Source organism: Lepidochelys kempii, chromosome 1 (genome assembly GCF_965140285.1).
Source record: "Lepidochelys kempii isolate rLepKem1 chromosome 1, rLepKem1.hap1, whole genome shotgun sequence".
Classification (NCBI taxonomy): Eukaryota; Metazoa; Chordata; order Testudines; family Cheloniidae; genus Lepidochelys; species Lepidochelys kempii.
Window position 1 is genome coordinate 161640007 of NC_136380.1, and position 27191 is coordinate 161667197.

The window sequence follows — 27191 nt, forward strand, 5'->3', positions numbered from 1 at the left end:
AGGACTGAGTGTACTTTTAGGCTCTAAAGTTTTACATAGTTTTGGTTTTGCTTGCAGTTATGTGACAAAAAAAAATCTACATTTGTAAATTACACTTTCGCAATAAAGAGATTACACTACAGTATTTGTATGAGGTGAATTGAAAAATACTATTTCTTTTGTTTATCTTTTTACAGTGCAAATATTTGTAATAAAAATAATATAAAGTGAACACTGCACACTTTGTATTCTGTGTTGTAATAGAAATCAATACAGTTGAAAATGTAGAAAAACATCCAAAAATATTTAATAAATTTCAATTGGTATTCGATTGTTTAACAGTGCAATGAATCGCAATTAACATTTTAAACCGCAATTAATTTTATATATATATATATATATATATATATATATATAAGAAATCCTTAAATTAGCTGATAAGGGATTCTTTACTTAGTGCTGATATCTGACTCCAGTAAGAAGATTTGTGAGCACTAAAACCCCACCTTACACCAATCAGCATTTGTGCAAATCATGTATCACCTTCTGCAAACTTTAGTCCTTTGGCACACCAGACTATAGAGTCATTACATAGACTCTGTCTATATTTTTCATGATGGAATATGTCTCAGCTGTCTGACCGAATTTTTAGATAAGTATCATTCACAGAGCAGATGCCTATCATTCTCAAAAGATATTAATTAAGACTGAGTTGAGAATGGGAAGATGTAGTGTAAGAGTGGGATCTAATAGGCCGGGGGGCGGGGTTAGGTTGACGGTGGAGTTTGGAGACAGCTAAAAGTGGAAATGCAAAACTGACAGGTAAAGCTATATCCAGAAATTAACAGCACCATAAAAACAGTGCTATCTATGGGGGCATTACTCCCACTCCCTGCTAAACAGCGAGTGTGAAGGGAAAGTGTGCTGTGGTATTACTGCCTCCCTGAAGAGGGCAAAAAGAGCTCATCTCAGGCCTCCTAGTCAGGCTGGGCCCAGGACAACATTCCTGGTTAAACTCCCTGACAGCAGCCTTAACAAGACAAATCGCAGATCTATTTAAAACATGTGTGTCATCTCATGTTAAAATATGTATTTCCCACATTCTAACACTCTCATATTCATGATTTATAGAATCCAAGGTCTGAAACAATCCTACCTATAGCGTGAAAATCAGTCAATTTAGGATACAGTTGCCAGTTATGGTTGTACATATTCCTGGAATTTTCATCACACCAAATACTCTTTAATTAAAGATTAATCTGGACAATCCCGGAGGATTGGCAACCCTAGTTTAGGAATGTTTTAACTGTACACTTTATTCAGCTGGTTGGATGTGTTTTAAAAATATGTGCAGCCCATGTTATGAGACATGTAAGATATGAAACATATTTCTATTTTGGAATTTTTTTTACCCATCTTGGTCTCAGTCTTGCACATAACTTTGCATGGTTAGATTCCTGGGCATGTGTAAAGCTCCACTGGCTTTACCAGGATCTGGAGTAACTTTCAAGGTCAGAGCCTTTGTCAAGTCAGGTCTCTGAGTCCCCTCTAATAAATAAGAAGTTTAAGTTTAAAAAAGACTGCATCAATGCTTACTCACTATGATCCTGACTCAGCTAAGCATTTAAGCAAATGCTTATGTCTATCCCAATTCAGGAAAGCACTTACGTACGTCCTTAACTTTAAGCATGTGCTCAGATCCCACTGAGGTCAAGGGTCTTAGGCATGTGCTTAAAGTTAGGCACGTGCTTAAAGTTAAGCATATGCTTAAGTGCTTTGGTACGCTGCGGTTTATAGCTGCAGGTTTCAATGTGAATGAAAACTTCAAAAGAAAAACACAGAGACAAGCCAGGGAGACAGGGTTAAGAGAGACATCTGAAGTGGGAATATTTGCTGGTCCTAGCAGTCTTTCCCCATCTAGCACTTTTTTATGTCTTTATTTTATTCATTGACAAAAGCTGCCATTTCAAAAATATTTGAACCATTATTGAAAATGATAAATAATATATAATGTAACATAACTTACTTTCTATTTAATCGTAACAATTTCAGAAAAAAAATAATAAAAATGTTTATACTGTTTCTGTTTTGTGTGGGCTGTGATTTGATGGGCCAATATTTTCCTGCCTGTTCAATACCAATGCCTAACCCTGCAATCAAATCCACACAAGCAGATCCCTGTGCCAGTGGGGAGCCCTAATGAAGTCAAAGGCTCTGCATAGGCTCAGGGCTCTGCCTGTGCTTATTAGCTTGTAAAGTAGATGTAAATTCTCTGGCGAAGATTTAAATCTGCAAAATTCCTAACACGCTATGGATTCTATAACAAATGTTACATAATAGTAGAACTTGGTAAGATCTAATCTCTCATCTGTTGTGCACTGAAATGAACTGAAGTCAACAGAAGGTTTGGGTGAATGAAGAGGGTAGGCTGGAGAGGGATTATTACTGACACATGCTTTTAAATGGATGTGTGGGAACTTCTTCAGACTCTACGCATGTTGGAGAGCTGGAACTGATATTTCAAGCTACATAATATTTTTGAGCACAAACGTAAACTAAGTTATGAAGTTAATTAGAGGGGAAGTCACCCACCTCAAGCATTGTACAATGCTTTGAAAATTTGTACAAAAAGGTTCTAATCTTTTGGATGTCTTGCTCATTGTTTGGAGATGAAAAGGGAGGAAATCAACATCCCCCTGAAGTACAATTACTGTAAATTGCTTTCTTATCTTACTGTTCATAACGAAAATTGGAAAGTAACCACAATTTACCTACTCTGCACAGGCGCAATAATGAAATTAAATTGACATAGATTGTGAAAAAATACCGTGCAGTACAATTGGACTATATATAAATTACCATAGGCAGACATTACATTATCTTATCACAAGACTAACTCTGAACTATTCTGATGTTACCAGTAGACATGTTGCACTAACATTAAATCATCCCCTCATTCTTTTTGTCACATCTACCAGCCTGTTGGTGTCACCTGTCTACAGTTGCAGCTTGCTTGCAGGTCGCTTTTAATGTCTAGCAGAGGAGAGGTCTGCGAATGAGTAATCAAAGCCAGGTAGGAAATGCTGGAAGGAATATGGGGCTCTGTATGAATCCCTTAGAGTGAAAGATGGAATCATAACTAAAACTATGGGCAGAACTTATCCCTCTGCTGGTGCAGAGCCCAAATCAGGGAGGGAGAGTAATGAAGGCTTGTTCAGCCTCTAACTCTTGTTAGGGCAGTCCAGAGGCTCTTCAGGCATTAGTTGAGGTACAGAGCCACCCTGACAACACTCCCTCCTACTCCCCTGAACACCTGCCATCTTCCCACAGTGTGGGCTGGAACAAATCCCGCACCATGAATTGGCCCCTTTTGTTTACTTCTCTAGTGCTGTATTGTGTTGTGAAAAATGCCAAAGGGGGCAGTACTAAGCAAATGGTTATCAGTTACACAGTGAAGCTTTACTTTCCCTTTGTTTCATAAATGAGAGGGTAGTGGGGCAGTGAGAGAGGATGGGCTCGTAGGCACTGGCTGTTTGGTTCTCTACTGTCTGATATTTCTGTGCACCGACCAAGAAGCTTCCAATCTACTTTCCTGCCACCACATTATTATTATTATTTATTTGTTAATTGGGGTAGCACCTAGAGGCCCCAAGCAGAGCTCTGTGCCCCATTATGAGAGGCACTATGTGTTCAGGTGGCAAAAAGACTGTGTACAGTTATTGTTATCCTGTTGGGCCCTGAACCTGCAATGCCAATTGCCTATTGCAAGATTGAGGCCATTCTTAGCTAACATCCTAACAGTGGGAATGTTTCTTGTTTCATCAGATTTTTGGTTCAAACTTAAAATAGCTGTTTGGGAAATCTATTCAGTCCTTTAAAGTATGCCTTATGGGTAAATCCTGCTCCCACCACTCAGCCTGGGTAATTACTGGAGAGATCTGAGATGTCCAGGGGAGGAGGAATCCTGTTCCCAGCCCATGGAGTGGCTGTGAGGCTGTAGTAGCTTCCATGGGCTCTTTGCTCGCCTTCCACAAGGGTAATGACTAGTGTAGAGCCACCAACCTGCCCTTGTAACACATGCAGTCAACCCTATAGAGCTGTGTTCCATAGCGCATAGTTGGTAGAAACTCCCTGCCATATCTTTGAGAATCCTGTCCCTCCTTACACACCAGTTCTTCTGCTTTGCCTGCATCTGCAACAATGCCCGCAACAGCGGGGCAGAGCATATTTTCCCTTGTGTGAAAGGTGAAATCTGTTTCCTCGTTACACTACAGCCCCCAATGTCATTAACAAAGGGAAAACTGGCAAAACGATAGTCCCCAAAACAATTTCAGCTTTTACTTTTAAAAAAAACTGCACATTTCCGTAGTTCAATATTGTCATCCCAAGCATTCAGAAAGCATGAGTCAGGACTCCAAAACACCATGAGATTGGCTCAAAAATTCATGAGTTTTAAAAGTAATCTATGTTGGGTGCTTATTATTTTTCCTTCTGTTTTTTGAGCCTTTATGAGCCATATTTTATAGCTTGTCTTCTAAACCATGGAGGCTAGAAGCTTATTTTTTGTTGGGTTGTTTGTTTTTGGTATTATTTTTTATTTTATGAAAGCTGAGATTTTCACATCATTTCTTGCCTCCAGGAGCTGGGGCTTTAACAAAAACATCAAATGTTTTGAGACTTACAATAAAAACACAAGAGTGGGAACACTGAGTTTGAGTGTTTGTGTACATGCTTTTTGACTTTGTCCATACTGTATAACCTTTTCATCCTTCCCAAGGCCATAAAAAAAAAACTGCCAGCAGCTCAGCACTCATGAGCAACCCTTTCGGGGCAGGGATTGTCTTTTTTTCTGTGTTTGTACAGCACCTAGCACAAAGGGGTTCTGGGCCATGTGTGGGGCTCCTACGCATTATGATAATATGACGAATAATAATTAAGAACAAAGCAGCATCATGTACACAGTTGAGAGGGGGAATAAATTATGGGCTCCAGTTCATTTGCTTTATAGCTAAAAATAACAGTATAATAGATCAGACAAGATATAAACTGTCAATACAGTACCTCGGGTAACTAGGCATGAGATTAATGCACATATTCAGATATGGTGTAAACAGATTAGACTCCCCTGATGTCAATGGAGTTGCATCCGCATACACCAGGTTTGTCTTTGGCCCTGAATCGGTAAATCCCCAGGGGATAGCCTGTATGAAACCCTGTCGAATTTGGCCCATTTCATCTGACATCTGCATCCTGCTTCAGAGTGGCATGTCACACTTACTGCACATCAGATCACACCTGCCTAAGCTGTCATAGGCAATTGACTTTTTTTTGTTTAAAAAAAAAATCTGGTAGCTGCATATCATCAAGAAAAACAACATTGTTTTTAGGACCTCTTATCTCTTCGCTCCCAAATATCCTGTTTCTTCGAGCTGCAGTAGCCAGGACCAATAGAAACCTCTTCCTGCCATTGGCTGACTTCATTTCCCAGAGTTAGCACAATCTCATCCGCTCTAAACAACCTCATCAAAACTTCTTTCTGGTCAGAGCGAAGCAATAATTATTATTAACAATTATTAGCGATCAATAATCTTAATCAAATTATGGCAAGCACTATTAAGGTAAGAAAGGGGTACATTTTTATTGGACCTTTTTTCAATAATATGTTCTTTGGTTTCCTTTATCAACACAGATAAGTTAGAATTGGGCAACACCCCCACTGCCACAATAGAGGACAACAAGATTTCCTTTGTACTGCCTAGTAAATTTCCTTTTTCCTACTCCAACCATCCGCAAGGCTTAAAAACTTCTAACTCGGAAAAAAAATTGGGTTTTTTAAATTCACTGTTCAGTGCTGTGGATTGCATATGCAAAGCCCTTTTATGAGAGCTTCGAATTTTCTTGTAGGTATCATTTCTGACAACTTGGATGTGTATCTGGATTGCCGTAAGGGGATAGGTTGTTCACTGAAAGAAAGAAAAAAGGGTTCCTCAGAATGCTGAACCTTTGGATACTTTTAAATGCTTCCCATATTGACAGGGACACAAACATTTGCAAATGGAAATGAAGAGACATCAGCTCTTGTTTTGAGTCATGCAGATGTTACAGATTTATTTTTGTGGAAACTCTATACTGATGTTCAGGATTTTTCTTTAATGTTGTTTTAATAGTGGTGGCATTCTGCTTGGTGCGTGCTTTTTGTCTTTATTTTTTCGACAATAAAAATCTGTCATTGGTTCATAACTAACTTTTATGAGTAAGCATTATTTTAACAGCTGTTTAAAAGACTGCTTTGCTGAGTTTTGCAGGTTTCTTTGCTCAGATAGCTGAATAAATCTATCTAATTTTTGCTGTATTATGTTGCAATAGATAGCAGTTACAGATATAGCAATAGCTATGATTAATTGCAGAAGAAAGCTAACTGTAACTGAATGCCTGGTGATAATGAAACCAGTTTTATGTGAAGTACAAAACTACACATACAATAAGGACTCTGCATTAGTGGGTGGGGGGAGGTTTCAGATACAGAACTGAGATATTCAATCGCTTTGAGGTATTCTGTATTTTTATACTTTTCCAATTATGATGGAGATATAGTAAATGATATAGGGCAGCAGCAATGCTAGGCCACTAAATAATTGAAGCTGATGTTTGATTCCTGAATACCTTCTGCTTTGTTGTTTGAATTTGTTAGGTGTTTGATGCTCTTTTTGTTTAAAATTTTGTAATACGAAAATCTTGCCTGAGGACTATTTGAATTGTATGCATGTGTGTGTCTGTATTTATACAGCTGTCTGTTCTTATCCTTTTGTAATGAGGGATGCTTTCAAGAGTCTACCTACAGAGATCAAAATATGAATCTACTTTGCATTGTGGGCCAATACATGTCATATGCTGAGTACCCTCTGCAACAGCTGCTCTCCCATTGATTTCAGTGGCAATTTATGGGCACTCAGCACCTGGCAGGAGACATTCAGCACTTTACAGAATCAGGTTCTATATGAAAATTTTGAGGTTCTTTGAGTCAGCATGTTTGCTGCTAAGAGAAAGTGCTGTGTATTCATTTAGTAATGGTGAACTGACATTTCTTTTAAGCAGGACGGTCCTCCTGATGTGAGTGGGAAATTTTGCTTAAAAACTGAAGGCACACTATGCCTAGATGCAGTATAAGATTTTTTGGGTTTTTTTATTTCTGTATTTTTCGTTAGTATATTTATAGTGAGGTCAATGTTAACAACTATTATAACACTATTATGTTGCTGTTTATATTACTGCCTTCCAGCACAGTGATAAGAACTAGCTGTATTTTACACGGCAGTTCCTTAAATTGAAGCTTCAGTAGAGAGAGCAAAGATCTCCTAAGTGAAATAATAATTAGCTTTTGCCACCGCATTTTGGCCAAATCCTACAGTGGAGTTTTGCCTGATTAAGGCCTGTAGGATTTTGGCCCCATTCTGCTGGAAAGTCCTTAGTTTTGATGCCAGGATTTCATTTATGTCTGTCCACAATGTAAATTAACTGGGGAGCAATTATAAAAGTTTTAGACTCTAAACTAAGAAAGTATATTTAACATGAAGATCATTTCCAGTCCCAAGCGGTTCAACTTCTGTTCTAGATAGAGTAAAGTAGAAGCAAGTATTTGACTCAGAGAGTAATCAGAAATAAACATTTCTGTCTATAGGCTTAAAATGAAAAAAGGAACTGTATAATTTCTCACTTTTTTGCCATTTCAGAATAACAAGCCAGCTCCTTAGCTGGTGTAAATCAGTGTACCTCCATTGATGGACTACATTGATTTACACCAGTGGAGGATCTGGGCCAAAGATTGAAAGCCTTCTAAATAGTCCAAATTGGATCTATGCATGTGGCTTTTAGTCACTTCTATGGGAGCCTTACACGTTCATCAAAGGTGAGAGTTTGGCTCAGAATATTTGTTTTTATTTATAACTGAGTAGAAATTGTTATTGATTTATACACACAGAGAGATGGACTTTCAGTATAATTCACTGATTCATTTTTCTTTAAAATGCCTAAGGGCCCGATCCTGAAAACACTTAACACTCTTAACTTTAAGCACAGGAGTAGTCCAATCGACTTTATTGGGACTAGTTGGTATATTTAAAGCTAACTATGTATGTGCATGTTTCCAGGATCAGGGGCCCATGTCACGAATGTGATATCTCTGTGATCCTGTAAATAAGCTAATATGTGGCTGCGCTCATGAATTCTAACTCTCTAGTATCTCATAATAACTCTCCCCCGATTATATGGAAAGCACAATGTCCTGGGATGAGCTGTCAAACTAACTGGCAAAACTCAATAGATTCATAAGCTTTTTTGCCAGCAATCCTGGGCTTTTGAATAAATTATTCCATTTATACTTGAGGAATAACCGTATGGGATCAAACCAGCTATCCATATTGGTCAGTATGTTGTCTCCACCAGTGCTCAATATCAGCTGCTTTAGAGGAAAGTGCAAGAAACTCTATGTAATAGAAAAGTATAGAATAATCTGCCTTCAGAGAAAGTTTCTTCCTAACCCCCATAATTTAGTAGTTGTTTTAAACCCTGAAGCATGAGGGGTTATATTTCTAATTTGTTTATTTATGTTACCCGTCTAACTATGGATGTTCTCATTATTTATATAAATGGCTAAATCTTTTTTGGCATCTGAAGGATAAAATGCTCCGTCAGGCAGAGAAGTCCTCCTGACAATTGGGATATTAAATACTAAGAAGCAGTGTTTTCTTCCAGTGCAAATTGTAACCTGAAGATGTGTGCAGTGCATGCAGAACGCAATGTACAGAAAATGAGGGCTAGAAAATAAATAAAGTACCATTGATTGTAGGCTTCTATTTTTCTTTCTCAGAATGACATGAAAAAATAATCCAGTCTCACCTTGTGGTTGATATTAACATACTTATCTTGAATTTCTTTTTTTCTATCACCTTTCAGTGATGGAAGGAATGTCAAATGCAAAAATGTCTACATTCAACGGGAATTTGAATTCCACAACCTACAGCAGGCCTGCTTATTTTGTTGTCCTTGCCTGCCAGTGCAATTACAGTTATTTTGAATAAGAAAAAGCTATTGAGTAATTAATAATCTACATTTTATAATGGCTTATCAATTACACATGTGGTCAGTTCTCTTAAGCTAATCTACCTCTAAATATATTTGCAGTCTCCTTCTTATGACTAGTTTCCTTTGTGTGGTTTGACTTGGAAGCTATTGTTTGTGAGATAAAGTGTCTACATATTTGATATAAGAATTTGGAATACTTGAGGTTGCCAGGGCTTGTGTTACAAATTCTGTAGGTCTCCGCAGACCATTGGTGTACTGATTAAATCAATATATACAATACAAGAACCTTTCATCAGAAATCTTAGTCTTCAACTCTAAGCTACTCTATATAGCATTGTTGCTCCCCTCACCTCCTTCGAAAGGCAAAATACTGATTTCAAATATTTTTGAAACCACGCAAAACTGAAGGCAGTTTCAAACCCTGCTGACTGACGTCTTGTGGAAAGCTTTGAGAAATATTCTGCTTAGAGATGGGTGTGATTACTTTACAGCAAACATCATTTGTGTAGTATTGTGTATTTCTGTTAGTTACATGAAAACAAAATATTAAAAGTTCATTGGTCCTTGTTGCTTGTTTCTCATTTGGATTCAGTCCAACAAAGCATTCAAGCTTGTGCTTGACTATAAGCAAGTAAATAGCCACATGGACTTCCATGGGACTACTCATCTGCATAAAGTTAACCACACAGCTAAATGCTTTGCTGAATCAGGGCCTTAAAGTCTTTTGGCCTGATACTGTACTCCTTAATTCAGACAAAATTGTCATTGATTTAAATTGGAGTTTCGCTCAAATGAGGATTGCAGGATCAGGCCCACAATTATTTCCAGAACAAACAAGTATAGTGCCACAAACATGAAGTTATGACATCAAGTCGAAGCAGATTAAATCTTGTAAAATAAACAACAACAAAAAAGGACCAGATTCAGCCCTGTTGTGACTCCAGTTGATTTATGCCTGCCTGCGTCAAGCCTGACTTTGATCCAAAGATACAGTTTCCATATAAATGACTCTTTGAGTAAAGAAGAAGGGATGAAAAATACCTAATGGATTTTTTGTTTGGTTTGGTTTTAACAGAAGCTAAGCTATCTCTAAACAGCATGGTTTTGAAAAAGTTCCATGAGACTTCAGCAGACCTTTGAAGCGGTAATGTTGGTAGAATTAAACATTCTGAACACATTGGAGATCTTCTGCTGTGAAATGCAGAGGCATTTTAATGAAATGTTAAGGCAAAACAAAATTTTTTATTTAAGTGGCAAATTCATAATCCAATAAGAATATATCATACCATTCATTTAAAAAGGATTACTCCATATAATTTAGCTTTCTAAAGCAACACAGCAGGTTCCTTTAGGAAATCAGTTAAATGGAAAAATATTGGCTTACGTCACTTATATTATCATTTTTAGCAAGGTAAAATTAAATAGTGGGGCACACTGGGTCTCATCCAAAGCCCATTGAAGTTAGTGGGAGTTTTTCCAATGGGCTTTGGATCAGCCCCATAGCCTTTGCTGGATAGTGATGGAATAGGGTGAGTGATACCTGCACTTATTTCAACTGTCAGCATTGGCAAGGTGTATGCTAATGGACTGAGCAAATTGCCATATACTCTGCTTATTTTACTATTGTTATTTATTTCTAAATTATTTGTTGATCTCTGAGTGTGCTCATCACTATACAGAACAGAGAAGTGGCCATGAGGAGTTTACATGTACAGTTGCTGAATCTTATACCTAAGTATGGGATATGTGTGTATGGGGTCCGGACCTAGTCTGCAGCATTGTGAATAAACTGTTTTCAGACTGGATAATTGTCTCACCCCCACCTTATTTTAGTAATTAAGGGAGTTGTACAGTCCCATAGTAATACCCATCAGGGTGTGTGGGGAAATAGAGGCTGCAGGATATTTGGTGAGATTTGTCTTGGAAATCAATAGTAAGAGGAAATTCCCATCACACAAGGGGCAGACTCTTCATACTGCTTTCCATGTTCTCTCTCCCCTGGCATGCATGGCTCCCTTGAGAACAGTGCTGACAGTTTTTGTTATGTGGATACCAATCCCATTAGGAACAGAAATGAGAACAATAACTTATTTTACGAAGATCATGATATAGATATTGGTAATGATTTTCAATCTGCTCGCCTGTGCTTAGTTTGAACTAGTGACCTAGAGGTGAAAGACACTGTGGAAATGATCATCCTACAAGTCTCACTTCTCTCACTAGTAAAATAATGGAACAAATATTAACATAAAAACAACATCATTAAACATCTAAAGATTACAAGAACCCTGGGCACTAAGCAGTGTGTAAAGAATGCATTGTGCCAGACAAGTTAAATTGTTTTTTAAATAGAATTTGAAAATCAGTGGCTGAAGAGAATGCAGTAGATATAATGGGTTAAGTTCATCCAGGGCATAACTCCATTGATGGGAACAGCAACCCTTGACTGGTGTAAATTGGTGTAGCTCCATTGGTTTTGGTGGAACTATGCCAATTTACACCAGCTAAAAAAAATGGTTTATTAAGAGCAGAATGTACATAGCTTGATTAAGAGAGAGATGATAAATTACAAGTATTTGGAGTGTGTAAATTCCAAGGAGGGAGAATGATTATTTGAGAAGGTATCACCTGAAAATGTGGCCATAAAGGACTTTACAACCGTGAGAGAGAGAATGAGAGAGTCAGCCCCAGAGCTCTGAAGAGAACCCAAGAGTTCTGATTCCAGTCCTCTTCCCTAATCATTAGTGCACTCCCCCTAGAAACCACACTCCCACTAGAAAAAGGAAATTTCTCACTTTAATCACCATTTGCAATTTTGTTGAAAGGGAACAGATGATGGTATTTGAGCGCTATTTTGAAGTTTATGATTAAATACAGTGATATCACATAAGATTTTTTTTGAAGCCTTGTTCTTTAGAGCTGAAAAACATCTTTTTTTAGACTATATGTTTATTACCTTGATAAACATTAAAATGCTGCCACAGCAATTACCTTGATGATAAAAGGTCTGTAGACAGATACTTCCTGTGTTCATTTCCTACCCTGATAACTTGCCAAATCAGGGAGTACCAATACAGGAAATGCTTTCAATAGGAACTTCCTATCTGCTAATATCTAATTCATTAAAAGGAACTAACCACTAAGTGTTCAATATAATGGGAATTCTCTAGCTATCACTGTTTCAATTTAAACCACAGTGCACCAGATTGGTTTACGTAAAGACCAGGAATCGGCCGTTACTGCATTCGACTACAGATTCTGTCTTATCGCATTGGTGGCCATGTATGTTATGCTATGTTTGTAAAGTACTCTGGCATTCTTTGAAACCTCTCCCCACCCCCACCCATGTGCTGTGGTAGTAGTAATACCAAGACTGCGTTTTATTCTGTTTCGTAACCTCATGGGTTAGAGATCTTGAATCTTTAAAAACATGTGGACAAAGTTATGGAAGTATACTGTAGGAACAATCTTTCATTGGTGGCGAGATGGACTAGAAGAATCTTTTCCTTCCTTGATGTCTACGATTCTATGTACTCATTTCTTACATGAACATCTATTCTCATGGGTTCTGTATTGATCAAAGGCTCTTCCCTGCCCATGTGGAAATGGGAAGGGAGCAGCCACATGGAATGCCCTCTGTAGAGCAGGGGATCTATGCATTGGGATGGGTGGTTTGGTGGCAGGCCAGGTAGACTGAATGAGGAACTGAGGAGACTTGGAAAGGATACTCCCTACCTTCCCTATTTATGTGCTTCTGTCACCCAGTTAACACCTATAACCAGAGCTAACACAGGCGTGTCCAGTATGTAGCTTAGGGCACGTTCTAGATACATTACTCAGTTATAGATGGCACTTGTAATCTACTATGCAAGGTACACTCATTTGAACTAACTGAAATGGAAATTTTGCCTTACTGGGCAGACAAATTAGGCAATGACTGACGTACAAGTCTGGACTTTAGAGAAACATGGATCAAGGGAAAGAGAAACAAAGGCATAAAAACTCAAATGGTAATAGTAATATTTAGGTAAGTAGTTTCAGATACATGAATCTGGACAAATCTTTTAGAAACCTAGAATGCTATCCCAGCCATATTGAAGTCAATGGAAATTTGGCCATGGATTTCAACAGGCCAAGGATTTCATGTTAATTGTTCAGGGCCTTGGGATTTAGAACCTGCTTCCTGTCTTTGGACCAGATTCTGATAATTGTTCAGCCAGTAACTCATTGACTTCCAAGGAATCACTCCAGTTTACTGCCAGTATAACTGAGACCAGTATTTTAGCCTTTGCCTACAAGGTTGAGCAGTGCTATGCCACTGAGCTTGTTCAATCTATATCATATACATTGTGGCCCTGTCTTTGAAAAATAGACCCAAGTTCTGTTACCCCTAAACTGCTACCATGATGATGGATGTCATGTTTAGAAGGACAGTTATTTAAACTAATATTACTTTTTAAAAGACCGTGGCATTTTAACTCCAGCTCTTAGAGTTAGACTTATAGACACTTTCAAACATAACTTGTGCTCCAACCAATCCGTTGGTATTATCTGGCAGAAGAAGGCAGTCATGTACTGAGCAATCTTCACAGTTACATTAACCTCAAACCTGCTAACTTCTGGAGCATACCTAAACTCCACCAGTCCGCAGGGCAAAAAACTAGTTGTTTCTAAATGTGAGCCTTGAGGAGCACAACGGTCGTACAATGACACAATCCATCCTGCCAGGATTGTTAAACTAAAAGGGATTTAACATAAGCAGACTGAGCTAACTCTCGTCAACTTGCAAAGATTTTTGTTATTGTTAATCTTTGATATACTCACACCAACTTCGCTGATAACTTATATGTAGGATATTCCCTTGGTACAATAGCTGCTGGAAGTGGTCAGAATGATTTCTTTTTGCTAACTAGATCAGCCACCTAAGGCAAAGGTCAAAGATACAGTTCACAGCGAATCCATAAGCCCACCACCATTTCATAATTTTTCCTGAGATTTGGCATGGGTGTACTGTTGCACATACAGTTTTCATGGAATGAAAAACCTGATTATTTAGTCTTCACAGAAAGAAAAGGGGATCATGTGCCTTTAATGCTGTTTATAACGGTTGGATAGAGCTTGTCAGGTGAAGGTTAATTGCTCTCCAGTTAAAGCAGTTCTCTGCACAGATGGGTTATCAGGGCTGAACACTCGTTACAAGATTAATCTCATTTCCGACAAGACTTCCTTTTCCTTCAACTGATTTTTGCTCAGCCATTGGACCTGTCATCAGCCGTTAAAAGAAGGGTGGATTACCTCTGGGATATTAATGCTTGTGTGCAGCAAAACAATACAAAGTGTGTGTCATATCGGCAGGGAACATCTTTAGGGGACAGCACATTTTCGTGCCTTACGAAGGTCGAGATTCATAAACAACTGAAACAATCAGGAGTATTTGAATTGATGCTCTTAATGAACACAAACACTAGCTGATTCATCCAGAGGCCCCTTTTTGCATGTCAGGCCTTTTCTAAATGTATGATTTTTTTAAGTTCCCAAACTGTATCTCTTTGTTGACATTTCAGATGAACAATTTGATATTTCTGAGTTGTGTATTGTCTGTGGTGTGCTACTGTACTCTATAAAGATGACTTCAAAATAAGCTTAATCAGACCCTTTTCTTTAAGAAAACAAATGATAAGTTTGAGTGGTTCAATCAATATTTGTTTAAGCAGGAGGCAATGTGGCGCAGTGGTGAGAGTACGGAACTCAAAATCAGAAATTCTGGGAATCTATTTCTGACTCTGCCAACTGAACTCATTGAATCAGATTTTCCACTCCCTCATGCTGGTCTAAATTAGAATTAAATCCATTGAAGTGAAAATGGCTACAGTGGTGTAAAATGGATGTTAGAGGAGAATCAGGCCCATAATGTAGCCTTGGACACGTAACCAAATCTCCATTTTAACGCATTGTAACGGTGTGGGAAACTCAGTGAGGTTCTGAGCAGCTAGACAGAGTGAGTGAGTTCACAGGAGGCACAGATCTAAACACAGAAAACTCTCTGGAGTTTGGGTTTATTTCAGGAGTTCTGATATAACCAAAATAACACAACTTGGCAAAGTCTCTGGTTACAAAGTTTCTTCCTTGCAGATTTACAATCAGTAAATTCCAAAACAAAAAACAAATATTCAAACCAACAAACAGGGTAGTTCTTATGTTTCCTCAGAACTTCCTGTCCTGGCTTCTGATCAGCAAAATCCCTGTCCATTTAAGGTGCTGAGTCTTTCCATTGACTACAATGGGCTTTGAATCAGACTCCTAGTGCTTTGGGTCATTCAAGGCTGTAGATCCAGCTAAAACGAGAGCTCTGAGGAGGGTCTAAGGAGGGAGACATGTGAGTGCATGGGCATTATAGTTCTGATCCAGCAAAACACTTAAGCATATGCTTAAAATTTAAATGGTCCTCTTGATGCCTAAAGTTAACTACATGCTTCCCATGATTTGCTGTATTAAAGCCTATGGAATTTAAACAAGAGGTTTTGCTCCCTAAATATTTTTATCGACCTAACAAGACAAACACTACTTGTACACTTTTAAGTACAGTGGTGTCTGTAATGTGTATGAAAAAGGTAGTGGAATGTTAGCTAGTACAGGTGGTTGCGGATCATACGTACATGGTGAGATATGAAAAAAGTGTTGTCTCCTAACTGGAGTGGGAGGGTTTGGTCGTTGATCTGTGGGCAGGTCTACACTATCACTTAAATCAATCTAATTTATGTCACTCAGAAGTGTGTAAAAAACACACCCCTAAGCAACAGAAGTTACAGCGACCTAAGCACTGTCCACATCGGCGCTATGTCGGCAGGAGATGCTCTCCTGCCATCATAGCTTCCGCCGCTTGCAGAGGTGGAGTAATTATGCCAACAGGAGAGCACTCTCTCGTTGGAATAGAGTGTCTTCACCAGATGCGCTACAGCAGAGCAGCTATGCCAATGTAGCACTTCTACTGTAGACCTGCCCTGTGTCTGGTAGGTAAGAAGCAAGATGATGAACTCTAAATGGCTCATTCCTAGAAGGTAGGGCTCCTGTGCAGTGAGGTTTTAGTTCACATGGTATTAGTAGAGCTTGTCAGAAATGTTCTTTTCCCTTAAAAAAGCTAAACAAAATCAGAATTTTCTTCACAAAAATTTCCATTTTGTTGAAAAGCCAGTTTTCATCCAAAGAAGGTTTGATTATTGGTTTTAACCAGCTGCAATGATTAGGTAAAGCATGGGCTATTAAAGTGGGAGCGTATGGCTCATACAGAAATTGATAAAAGGGTACAAAGTGTGGTTGTATAGGTTTATCTGGTATCGATATGGAGTTAAGTTTATTTGTGGAATCTTAACCCTGTATTTCGAGTTTCAAACATTTGGGATTTTTTTCCCCACAAATTTAACCTTAATTTAGAATCTCTAGGCTTTTCAAGCATTTATTTTTTATAACTGCCAGGCTGAAATTAAATATGGGCCTGAGTTTAACTCTGCAGAACTCTGCAGAAGCTTAGATCCAGGTCCAAATTTTACAGTTTGGGGCCATCTCTGGTTCTATTAAGGTAAGAAAAGTGGCTGATAAACCTCTCCATCTCTAACTGTATTTTAAGAGTTGCTTGCCTGAGAATTCAAGGTGGTTAGGATGTATTTAAAAACAGTAGCCAATATTTTCAAAAATAGGAGCCTGAAGTTAGGTTCTTAAAGCCATATTTAGGCACCTTGATAAGTGGCCTGATTTTGATCAGGATTGAAGCAGGGACAAGCTTGACTCTAGAAACTTAGGCTTTAAGAAAAACACCAAATATTGTGAGACATAAAATCGTGAGAGTTGGCTACACTGCAGTGTCTATAGCAGGAGTCAAAAAATAGCCGTATGTGGAAACTTAGCAAGTTGGATGTCAGGTTTCCTAGGAATTAGCCTCTTAAGACCTTTGTTATAGAATAGAGTAGGATATAGAAAATAGAATTTGGATTGTATTGAAAATGAAATGTCCAAGTTTGCAGATAACACTAGAACTCAAGACTAAGCAGGAAGAGGAACAACATAACTTGTTTAAAAAAGATGTGCAAAAGATTGCTCAGGTGACTGGAGTGATCACTGATAAATTCAGTACAGTGGTGTTAAACATGGAGCGATTATTCAGGGAGCAAAGAACCTAGCAAGGGAATTTTTGGGAGAAGGAATGAATCATCCCCATGTTGAAGGGGGGGAAAGGATTTGGACGTTTTTGCAGAAAAAATTACCTGAAATTATCACCCTAACACAGAGCAGACATCTAAAAGGGGAAAGAAGACACTATAGCCTGAATCCTGAATTCTCATTTACACTAAAGTGAGTGTAAATTGCAGTCTCACCCACTCTAAGACATGTTTATGCTGCCAGACTGCTGTAATGGGACCAGTGTGTATGAGAATCTAGCCCTATCTATTAACAGACATAGAGAAAATAGAGGGCTAAATTTTCAAAAGGTGTATATCCACAAGCAAATAGGAGCCACGCAAATTATGCCTGTGATTCACGATTATCAATGTAAATCGGGCAAATCCATGAGCAAACCAACGGTCAAGCACCTAACTAGCAATTTGTGATTGTGTTTGTGTGTGCAGCTGGGTAGACCTTGAGTCTCCATTTAAAAAAGATTTGTCTCATAGAGTGAGTCTTATTTGCTTAATCATCGTCCTGCACTGAGGGTGGGATGGGGCCACCACAGCACTAGGGGAGCCCACTAGCATGCAGGAGTATGTTTGTTGCCACTCCCCCTTGATTCATTGGCCTGTATGTGAGGATTAGAGCTATGGCCCTGCCTCCTTCCAGTGCCACCCTCCCTGCTTTGGGGTGTCTTGAGCCCCAGCAGATGAGCAGAGGGAGTAGTGCTTGTATCCCTAGGAGTATAGGACCTGCAGTTGTGCCCAGATGCTGCCCAGGAGGGCATATGAAGGTTTCTTGCACCCACCCTTACCCAGCTGTGGAACAGCCAGGCACAATCTGGTCTAATATCTCACATTCACATTTTCAGAGTCTTCTTAACAATATAGTACTTAAACCTGGTGTATGCTAAACATATTTGTATGAAGATCAGTTACATACATATTATTCTCTGGATGTGGTTTCTGACAGATTTTTTAAACTTCAACAAAAGACACAGAATGAGTCCTAATTTCATGGATTTTAATGTATGCTGTGTTCCCTGAACACACCATTTCAGTTCCCATTTTTGTACTAGACGGATCATTTCATACAAGTGCCAGTAGAACAGAGATTCACATATCATAACAAGGACATTTCTTAATATAACTGGTTTAGTAGAGACGGCACTGTGATTTCCTGGTCTATCTGAAGAGCAGAAGAAATCTGAGCTGAAGAATTTATTTCACAAATTACTTGTATTTTTCTCATGCTTTATCTTCTCTAGTAGTGCAGTGTGGAAATTAAAACCATATCAAGTCTATTCTACTCTGTTATGCAATACTACTCTAAAATACCAAATGCCAATTCCATAATTTTTTTGGAGCCCAAGGGAACTTTAATGCAGAAGCCTGTAAACTTATAAACCTCTCCAAGAAACTTTAGGGAGCAGCAGAGGAAGGTGGTTATGGTTCGCAAGCTTTCTGTTTGCATGCTGAGTTTTTGCAATATGTACTAACAAATAGACTCTCATATAACTCCTTTTTCCTTTCCCTGGCTTGCTCTGAATATCTCCAATGCACCAAAATCACTTAGATATTACCATGACTCTCTCTGATTTCTACAGTCCCCTCTGATCTCCTTTCTTCACTCTCAAGGTCTTTCTAATATCCTGTTCCCTACTGGGACTTTCCAGTCTCACAGATTTCAGCCTGCGCTCTAATCACCTTCTGGGGCCTCTCCAAATCACTCTGATCTCTTCTAGAACTTGATTTTGCCACCTCTGTCTCCTGTCTCACCCAAATTACTCAGATTCTTTCTCAATTCACCTCTTTCCTTAGCTGCTTTCTGGCTCTGCAATCTCCATTTCCCTTTAGCCTCTCTGGGCTTCTTAATACTTGCCTCTGCAGGACTATACTGGTCTTACACAATCAGTCCCTCTAACCATCCCCCACTGCTCCCGACATATACACAAGAACACAGTTTACCTAGCTTTACCTTAGATCTAGGATTAGGATCTAGGTGACATATTTTTTTAGAGGAGCTTGTTTACTAAGCTAGGTCTCTTTCCCCCCACCCACCCGAGCAATGGTAATGCCAAAAGAAAAATAGATCAAACACCCAAAACATCTTTCAATATTTTAACTCATTAACCTGCTACTTATTAGTTGTCTTTTAACCTTTGTATATTTTTGTTTAGAGATGAATTCATATAACTGTTGGCAATTAATTTGGGCAGGAACATGGAACATTTTGTATTTTAATTAATAGGTTATGTAATGCAATAGAGGCAGGTAGATTTTTTTTTTTTTAAATTCATGAGTCAAAATAAGTTATCTAAATACAGGTTTAGTAGTTGGAGCAGAGGACTAGATGTCAGGATTCCTGGAATATATTCACAGATTTATCACAGATTCACTGTTTGACCATGGGCAAGTCACCAAGGTTTGAATTTTCAAGTGTCCACTAATTTTGAGTGCTCAACCTGAGTCATCTACTGCCTGACTTTCAGAGGTGCTGAACATACACAGCTTCCACTGAAGTCAGTGTAAGCATCAACCTCTCTATACTTTACCCCATCTGTAAAAATAGGTACAATAATACTCAGATACTGATACTTTACAGACCATCATGAAGTTTAATTTATTAAGTGTTTTGAGAAGCATACAAATACAGAGGATTATTAATAATTATTTATGAGAATCGTCCCATTAATGTCAATACAAATACTCACAAGAGTAAGTGTTAAAGGCAAAATGGAAGATGTTTTAACTGCCAAGTTTTGAGATCAGCAATATGCTTTTCTTTGCAAGAGTTGATTTCAGCGCTAACATCTAATCAGAGCATTTGGTGTTAGTTATGCCTTGAATTGTAGCTGGCGAAACGCAGAACCCAGGACTTGATTTTCAGATTATTAATTTTATAGTATATGTATTTGTGTATGTAAGTTTTCTGCTAGCATGTAGTACATGAAACGTGCAAAATGGTTGTAAGAGAAAGCACAAACACAGCAAGGCATGGCAGAAATTAAGTAAGTGGCATACGTAGACATCCTTGAGACCAAAATGTTTAACATTGTAATGGGAGCTACAGCACATTGTAGCTAAGGCAAATTTCTTTATTCCAGTGACAACTAACCAACAACAGGAGTTGCACTCCCAAGTTCAGCGTCTTGCCTTCAATAGTGACCTTTGCCTGACGCTTCAGAGGAACGTGACAGGTCTATAATGTATGTGGGCAGTGGTGCAGTTCTCTATGTGAGGAAGCAAAATTATCCTTGTGAACCCAAAGTGATCAGTTGTCTCACTGAAGCATCAGATCTGATTGCCTCTGTCTTACAAAATAGCTTGTTTTGAAGGCAATACTCTTTTTTTACAGTTTTACAGGAGATGTGTTTGGGTCCAAGGCTTCAGATGGCTTTCAGGTGTTTAAAAGACACCCAGACGGTCCAATTCTGTCTCACTGATGTCAGTGTGAGTTTTGTCATTGACTTTAATAGGAGCAGGATTGGCCTGTAATCCTTTATATTTATATCACCAGTAGTTACTTATCACCAAATGGTCTACAGTATATAGCCCTAATGAATTTAGGCCTATGCCTGATGCTTAGTTCAAACTTGGGTACCTACTGCTAGGCACCTAAATTCATATTTAGGCATATATAAGTGGTGGCTTGATTGCAAACTTGTTAAGCACCCACAGATACCCCTGACCTGTTCCAAATGAATTGTTTACTATATGGTGAAAACTCCTGCTAAAAATTCACACTGTGAAATTTCAACCTTCAGGCTGTCATGGGAAAGAAATGTGGTTCAAACAAACAAACGAACGAACGAACAAACAAAAACACTCTAGCTTTCATTGACTAATAGCCTTTGGTTTGCTTTCAGTGTTGGTTGGTTCATTACTTTCTAAGAAGTCAAGTCAGCAGTAACACTAAAAGATGGGGATTCTTTCAGGTGAAGTGTAGAAACATCTTAACTTTTATAGATGTGCTCCCTGGGAAATTCACTCCAGGAAGTGCAGGCCAGGATGCTGCCACCTGCACTTCTTTGCAATCTCTGCTAGGGGAGGGGAGCTTTAATCTCAGTGCGGGATTCCATAGGAAGAGTGCTATAAGGAGTAACTGCCAATGGCATGTATTGAATTAATGCATCGCCCAGCTGCTCTAACCAGACATACCCTTCCCACCAAATAGCATCAGCCATTTTTAAGGTGGTGTTGGCCAGCTGCAGGCTGCTCAGGAAGGAGGAGGTACCTTCCCTGTGCCCTGCCCTGTGGCCTTGGGAGCAAATGCAGAGAAGAACAAGCCAGCGGCTCCAGCCAGTAGGAGTGGCTGCAGAAGCAGCCAAAGCAGGGAACTTCAGACATTCAGATTCAGAGAACTTTCTGCAGTTTTGAGATGACCTTTTCTGCCCTGTACTGATTGACTGTTTGATCCAGTTCTTTCCCAATTAAACATCAAGGCTGGCCCATGTTAGCTGACTCAGGCTTGTGGTGCTCAAGCTACAGGGTTGTTTAATTGTGGGGTAGCAATTTGGGCTCAGGCTGGAACCTGGACTCTGGGATCCCAGAATGAGGGAGGGTCTCAGAGCTCAGGCTCTAGCCTGAGCCCAAACATCTACACAGCAATTTTTAGCCCCACAGCCTGAGCCCTGCAAGCCCGAGTCAACTGACCCTGGCCAGCCATGGCCATGCAGCAGGTCTTTTTTTCCAGTGTAGATGTACCCATGGTCTTTCCACCTCAGCTTCTCTCCATGCCTGCCCGTCTTACCCTCTTCTCCTATGCCTTGCCTCCCTCACCCCTTTCCCTTCAATGTCCCCTTTTCCTTCCTTTTTCTTTCCAGTTAACTGATCCCCTCCAAACGAAATCCACTTAAAAAGACAAAAATTAAAACTAATGTGCCATTTGCTGCCATCACATTGTTCTCTCTGCTTGTGTGGTAGACTCCTTCCCCTACCCTGTGTCTGCCTTGTCTATTTCAATTGTAAGCTTTTTGGGGCAGGGACTGTTTGCTACTCTGTGTTTGTACAGTGCCCACCACAATGTGTCCGCATTCTTGGTTGGTCCCTAGACACTATTATAATAATCATGATTAATAATAAGAGAAGGAGGAAAGCCTCTTTCTAGATACAACACCCATGCTGTTAAAAAGTCCACAGTGAGAAGTCAACATATACCCTGGGTGAATTCCTGTATCACCTTCCCCATAGAGTACATATTTCACATACATATCAAGCTAGCATTAATTCATGGTATTATTTTAGACAACAAGTTTTCATTGCAAATGATTACAAAATCTGTGTTACATCTTCTATCTATAGAAAACAAATATCAACCACATTTCTTAACTGAAAGAACAGAATGGGCTCAACTTCAAGTCCTTTATCAGATTATACAGATTAATTAATGGGGAAAGTGTATTATAGTTGCCAACAAAGGCAGTGCTAACCTATTGGGGTCCCTAAGCAGGAATATTTCTGTGCCCTCCCCCGCACAACACATACTAAAAAGCGAATGGGGGCCCCTTTGAGCTGCTCAGGGCCCTAAGCAATTGCTTAGTCTGCTTATGCCTAGTGCTGGCACTGGTTGCCAAGTTTGTTCTAAAAATGGAGTCTTCTGACTTGCAACACTATTTTGGGTAGGGCACCTAAAATACTTTGTCACTTAATTCTGTTCCTTATTTTCTGTTTTTATGTCCTTGACAACCCAGATATGGAAATAGGAGTTAGAAACAACACTGACATTTCTCACTGGCTTTTATCAGATGTGTCTCCATGAACTATGTGCAGAATACCTGCAGGAGCTCAGTGCTTGGGTTTTCCTGGTTTAAATGGGTCTCATGAACTTCAAAGATTGCACAGTTCATCCAGGAAATAAATTAAATTAATTAAATGTTCTGTATTCTTCTTATAGAATAATGTGTGTCGTTTGCCGTACTTTATGTTATGAACTTCTATTTTTGCTGGAAGCATAAACTGCATTTGTTTACATTCATTACTGAAGCAATTGAAATCATGACTTGTACATTGTATAAAATGATACAGCCGTTTCTGGCTCTTGGACATATAAAGGTGTTCCTGGAACCTTAAAACCCAAGGTGAAAATCAGTTAAGCTTCTGGATGATTTTGAAACCTCAAATCCTTTGAAATAGTTGGCAATATGCTTACTGCATAGTTGCAGTTGCACAACTCTTCCTCTTTGTGACTTTTAAAGTTCCTCCTTCCTTTTTTCTTCAAGTCCCTTGGCGGTACCAAAACAGCGGGTTTTTTGTTTTGCTTTGTTTTTGTTTTATTTTCCCCCTCTCTTCTTGGTATAGTGCATTGTTCTGTGGAAATGGGTTGTTTTGAGTTCACACTTTGTTTTCCTGCTGTTTTTCTGGGAAGTTGGATATGGCACAAAAGATATGGGAACAGCTTGTAGGAAATGGGTTTGTTTGGGGAAACAATAAAAGAGCAACTGATTGCATTCCTCCCAGATGTATGTTTTAATGTATAACATGCAATATTTTCTGTGGCATTTATAAAAACAAGTGGAAGATAAACAAATCAGAGTATTTTCTTTTGAAGTATCTTAAGCTTTGTATGAATACTGCTTCATTTCACATACAAATGACTATTAGTCATCTAGTTTTACTACATTTCTAATGTCTCCATTGTGCCCGGAGTTGTGGGGGGTTGGGGGGGGGAAGAAGCACCATTAATGTTCCCTACTCTAATATAAATATCTAAATGCTCTGGGCATTTCTGTTGACTGTAGAGGTTAGTGATGGTGCAATGGTAAGACGTTCTGAAGCAGAATTGCAGACAATTCTTCGAATTGAACTGACTATATCAAGCATCAGAAGCTCAACTAATCTATGCTTGTCTACATCTGCTATGGATACAAATATGCACAGCTTGCTGAGGTTTACTCGTATCCATTTCTTGGTGCAGTGATCATCTACACCTACATTTTCTTTCTTTTACATGTATGCTACAATATATTACAAGCCAGATCTCTTTAATTAGTCATATATGTAATACCTGATCTCACCCAGTTGTATCCTTTAGATAACCCTCTAACTGTACTCTGGTTACATTTAAAAAAAATGTTTGTACTGAACTGAGGCCCTGATTCAACAAAGTATTGCTTAAAGTTAAACACATGCATAAATCTATACCCACAGAACTATTAAGCATTTGTTTGACTTGATGCATGTGCTGAAGTCCTATTGGGACTTAATTGTGTTTGTGGCTGAATCAGGTCTTTACTGTTATAGCATTGGACTTGATATTCATTTGATCAGAGCCAAAGACAAAGTTAAAATGTCCTTAAGTACAAATTAAGATACTGATTACAAACTATTGTGAGAGGGCATGTTAGGCTATATACTGTAAAAGCTATCATGACAGGCAGTCATATTGCACATATACAGTGGGCCCACTTAAAAAATTCATTCTGGTTTTAGAGAATGCTTCAGGGCCATTTCTACACCTCCTTTGCAGGTGTTGTGTGTGATTCCCCCATTGCTGGTCTAGGATGGTACCTGTGTCCCAGCTGTAGCTCCATTGCAATCCACAAAACTCCCACCAAACCTTGTATGTGCCTAAATTCACTCGGCGCCTAATTTTTCAGGGTAAAATTTCCCTTGGCATCTGTGTTTCTGCCCCGGGCAAGTGCACTGCTGTCTCCCTCTAGGTGTCTGGACACACATCTCCAACCTAAGCCCCAGAATGGTCATGAACTGGGGAAAATAGACAGCCGCCTAAGGATCCCCAATCCAGGAGGCATGCTCAGAGGCCCCTTACCAGATCCAGTCCAATTCAAAATTTGACCACAGAGGGAGGTGCTCACCTCGCTCCCCAGGGATGGGGGAGACCAGGTTCAATTCCTCCCCTCTGTGCCCGAAGGGGAGAAAGAATTTGAACCTGGGTCTTCCTTCTCTCAGGCAGGTGCTCTAACCACTAAGCTATGAGATGATCTGTTCCAGGGCTCTCTCCATTTCCCCTGTTGAAGCTGTTCCATAAATAATGAAAGAGTGATTGCACTAAGGGGGATTGGCCCCCAGATCTCCCATCTCTCAGATGGGTGCCCTAACTACTGGACTACAGAGTCATTCTCTCTCTCTGGCCTAATGACTGTTTCACTTTGGATAAATACCTAAATAGTCATTAGGCTAAAAGTTATAAGGTAGGCACCGCCACCTATGCCTCCTCTGGCCATTTTGTGCAGCGTGAGGCAGGCATCTAACCCATTCCTACAAGAAACTGCTGAGGCACCTAACCTGCCTGACTCCAAGCTGGTTTCCATTTGTGTATCACTAAGCAGAGCTAGGCACCTCGCTGCAGCCCACACTTAGAAACATATCTCTGAGAGAGGGGCAGGGCTTAGCTCACACCCCTCTCATCAACATCTATCATTGGCTACCTTAGGCAGCCCCCACCTAGCATACTGGCTTTTGCAGATCACGTTCTAAGGCACCTATCTTTCCTCATTTACTGTATAGTGACCCTACGCACCTAACTCAGGCTTTGTGGATCACAATGTTGTTCCTGTGATTTTCTAGTCACCTACAAGTAGGCACCATGATGCTCAGCATTGCAGCCCCTAAGTCCCTTTGTGGGTCCCACCCATTGTGGATATAATAAGTGGTCGTAGGTTATGGTTAAGTGGTGGGAAGAACAGTTGTTAATGTTTGCAATCTTATGTAACTTTGAGCATGTCTCTGGAACCCCTCCTCGCTTAATCAGCTTCACTGGAATCTTAAATAAGATAAAAGAAATCACATGATGTCTTTGTTTTGAGATTTCCTGGGTAAATAAATTGCAAATTCAAAAACACAAGGCCTCAAACTGCATTCACATACAAACTGTAATTCCATATTGAGATGAGTAGCTTTGATAAAACACAGTTCTTCAAGACATGATATTTAGGTTGTTGAAGCTACCTGTTGTTTCCAACGATGCAGTATAGACGCTCAGAAAGAATAGGATTGTAAGACTAGAATGATATCTGTGTATAGGGTAGTGCAGCTATTTTGGCCAAGAGACTAAATTTCACAATATCATTTTGATCTAATAGCAAGAAAAGTTCTTAGCAAGTGCGGCATGCAGCCTCAGCTCATTTCCTTTTGGGCTGTGGCCCACTTTAAAACCTGCCACCCATTTTGCCAAACGAATCTTTGCTTGAAAGAAGACTGAGACAAAAACAGATGTTTGTACTTTTTAACAAAGTAGAAGGCTGGCTGCTCTTTCAGATTGATAAGGTCCAATGCTGGAGTAGTGCGGGAGAGGCAGCGTGCTGGCACTGGTCCGACAGATTAAAAGGAATTTTTGATCCAAGTACTCTCAGTTCTTCAGCTTTTTTTGAGTCCCAAAAGTTATCAACAAAACTGAAGGGTAAAATAGTTTGATGGCTTTCAAAGTTTATAGCTGAGAAAAATATCAGAATGAAAAGGAATATCGGAATCTGTTTAAATCGCTTAAAGAAATAGCCCTACATGCCTCAGTGTTACAGTGTTTTACAGTATGGAAGTACTAAAATAAACATTCAAAGTGAGATATTCTTTAATATTACACATACAACGGGACTACTGAAGAATACAACTGTATTTTTTGGCACTCGAGTTTGTGTGGACCTAATTGTTTAGCAATAAATATTCTGGGCCTGATTGATCATTGTGTTACTCCAGATTTGAACCAGTCTAACTATGTTGATTTTAGGCTTTCTGCTCCTTAAAGGAGAGATTTAAAACATGTGAGGTGCCTAACTCACATTGGAAGTCATGGGAGTTGGGTATCTAATTCTCATTTTGCCTTTGAAAATCTCTCTAATTTTTCTTTTCAGTATCTGAGGTGTGTGTTTTTAATTTTTCCATTTAGTATCTTTATAACTATTATAATCCATGGTAATAAGATAAGACCTGCCCCTTATTCCTCTGCTGTATTCTATATTTTTTAGTTCTTATTCTTGAAATATCATGTAATTAGATGAGCAGGCATCATCTGAA

General features: G+C 39.2%; 1 protein-coding gene across 7 annotated transcripts in view; it reads left to right on the forward strand.

Annotated features, from left to right (window-relative positions):
• Nucleotides 1-27191, forward strand: part of ERG (ETS transcription factor ERG) — a 204861-nt gene that overhangs the window by 123337 nt on the left and 54333 nt on the right. Inside the window, exon 1 of one of the 7 annotated variants that reach the window (XM_073360751.2) lies at nt 5375-5597. The exons of 1 other annotated variant lie outside the window; for it this stretch is intronic. Coding sequence is in view for 1 of the 6 variants with exons in the window: in XM_073360733.2 (XP_073216834.1) it covers nt 5580-5597 (18 nt within the window). In the remaining 5 variants the exon portion in view is untranslated. Of the gene's footprint in view, nt 1-5374; nt 5598-6501; nt 6530-27191 lie in introns of those variants that run through there. 5 more of the 7 variants (XM_073360699.2, XM_073360714.2, XM_073360733.2 and 2 more) reach the window with 5 other exon arrangements.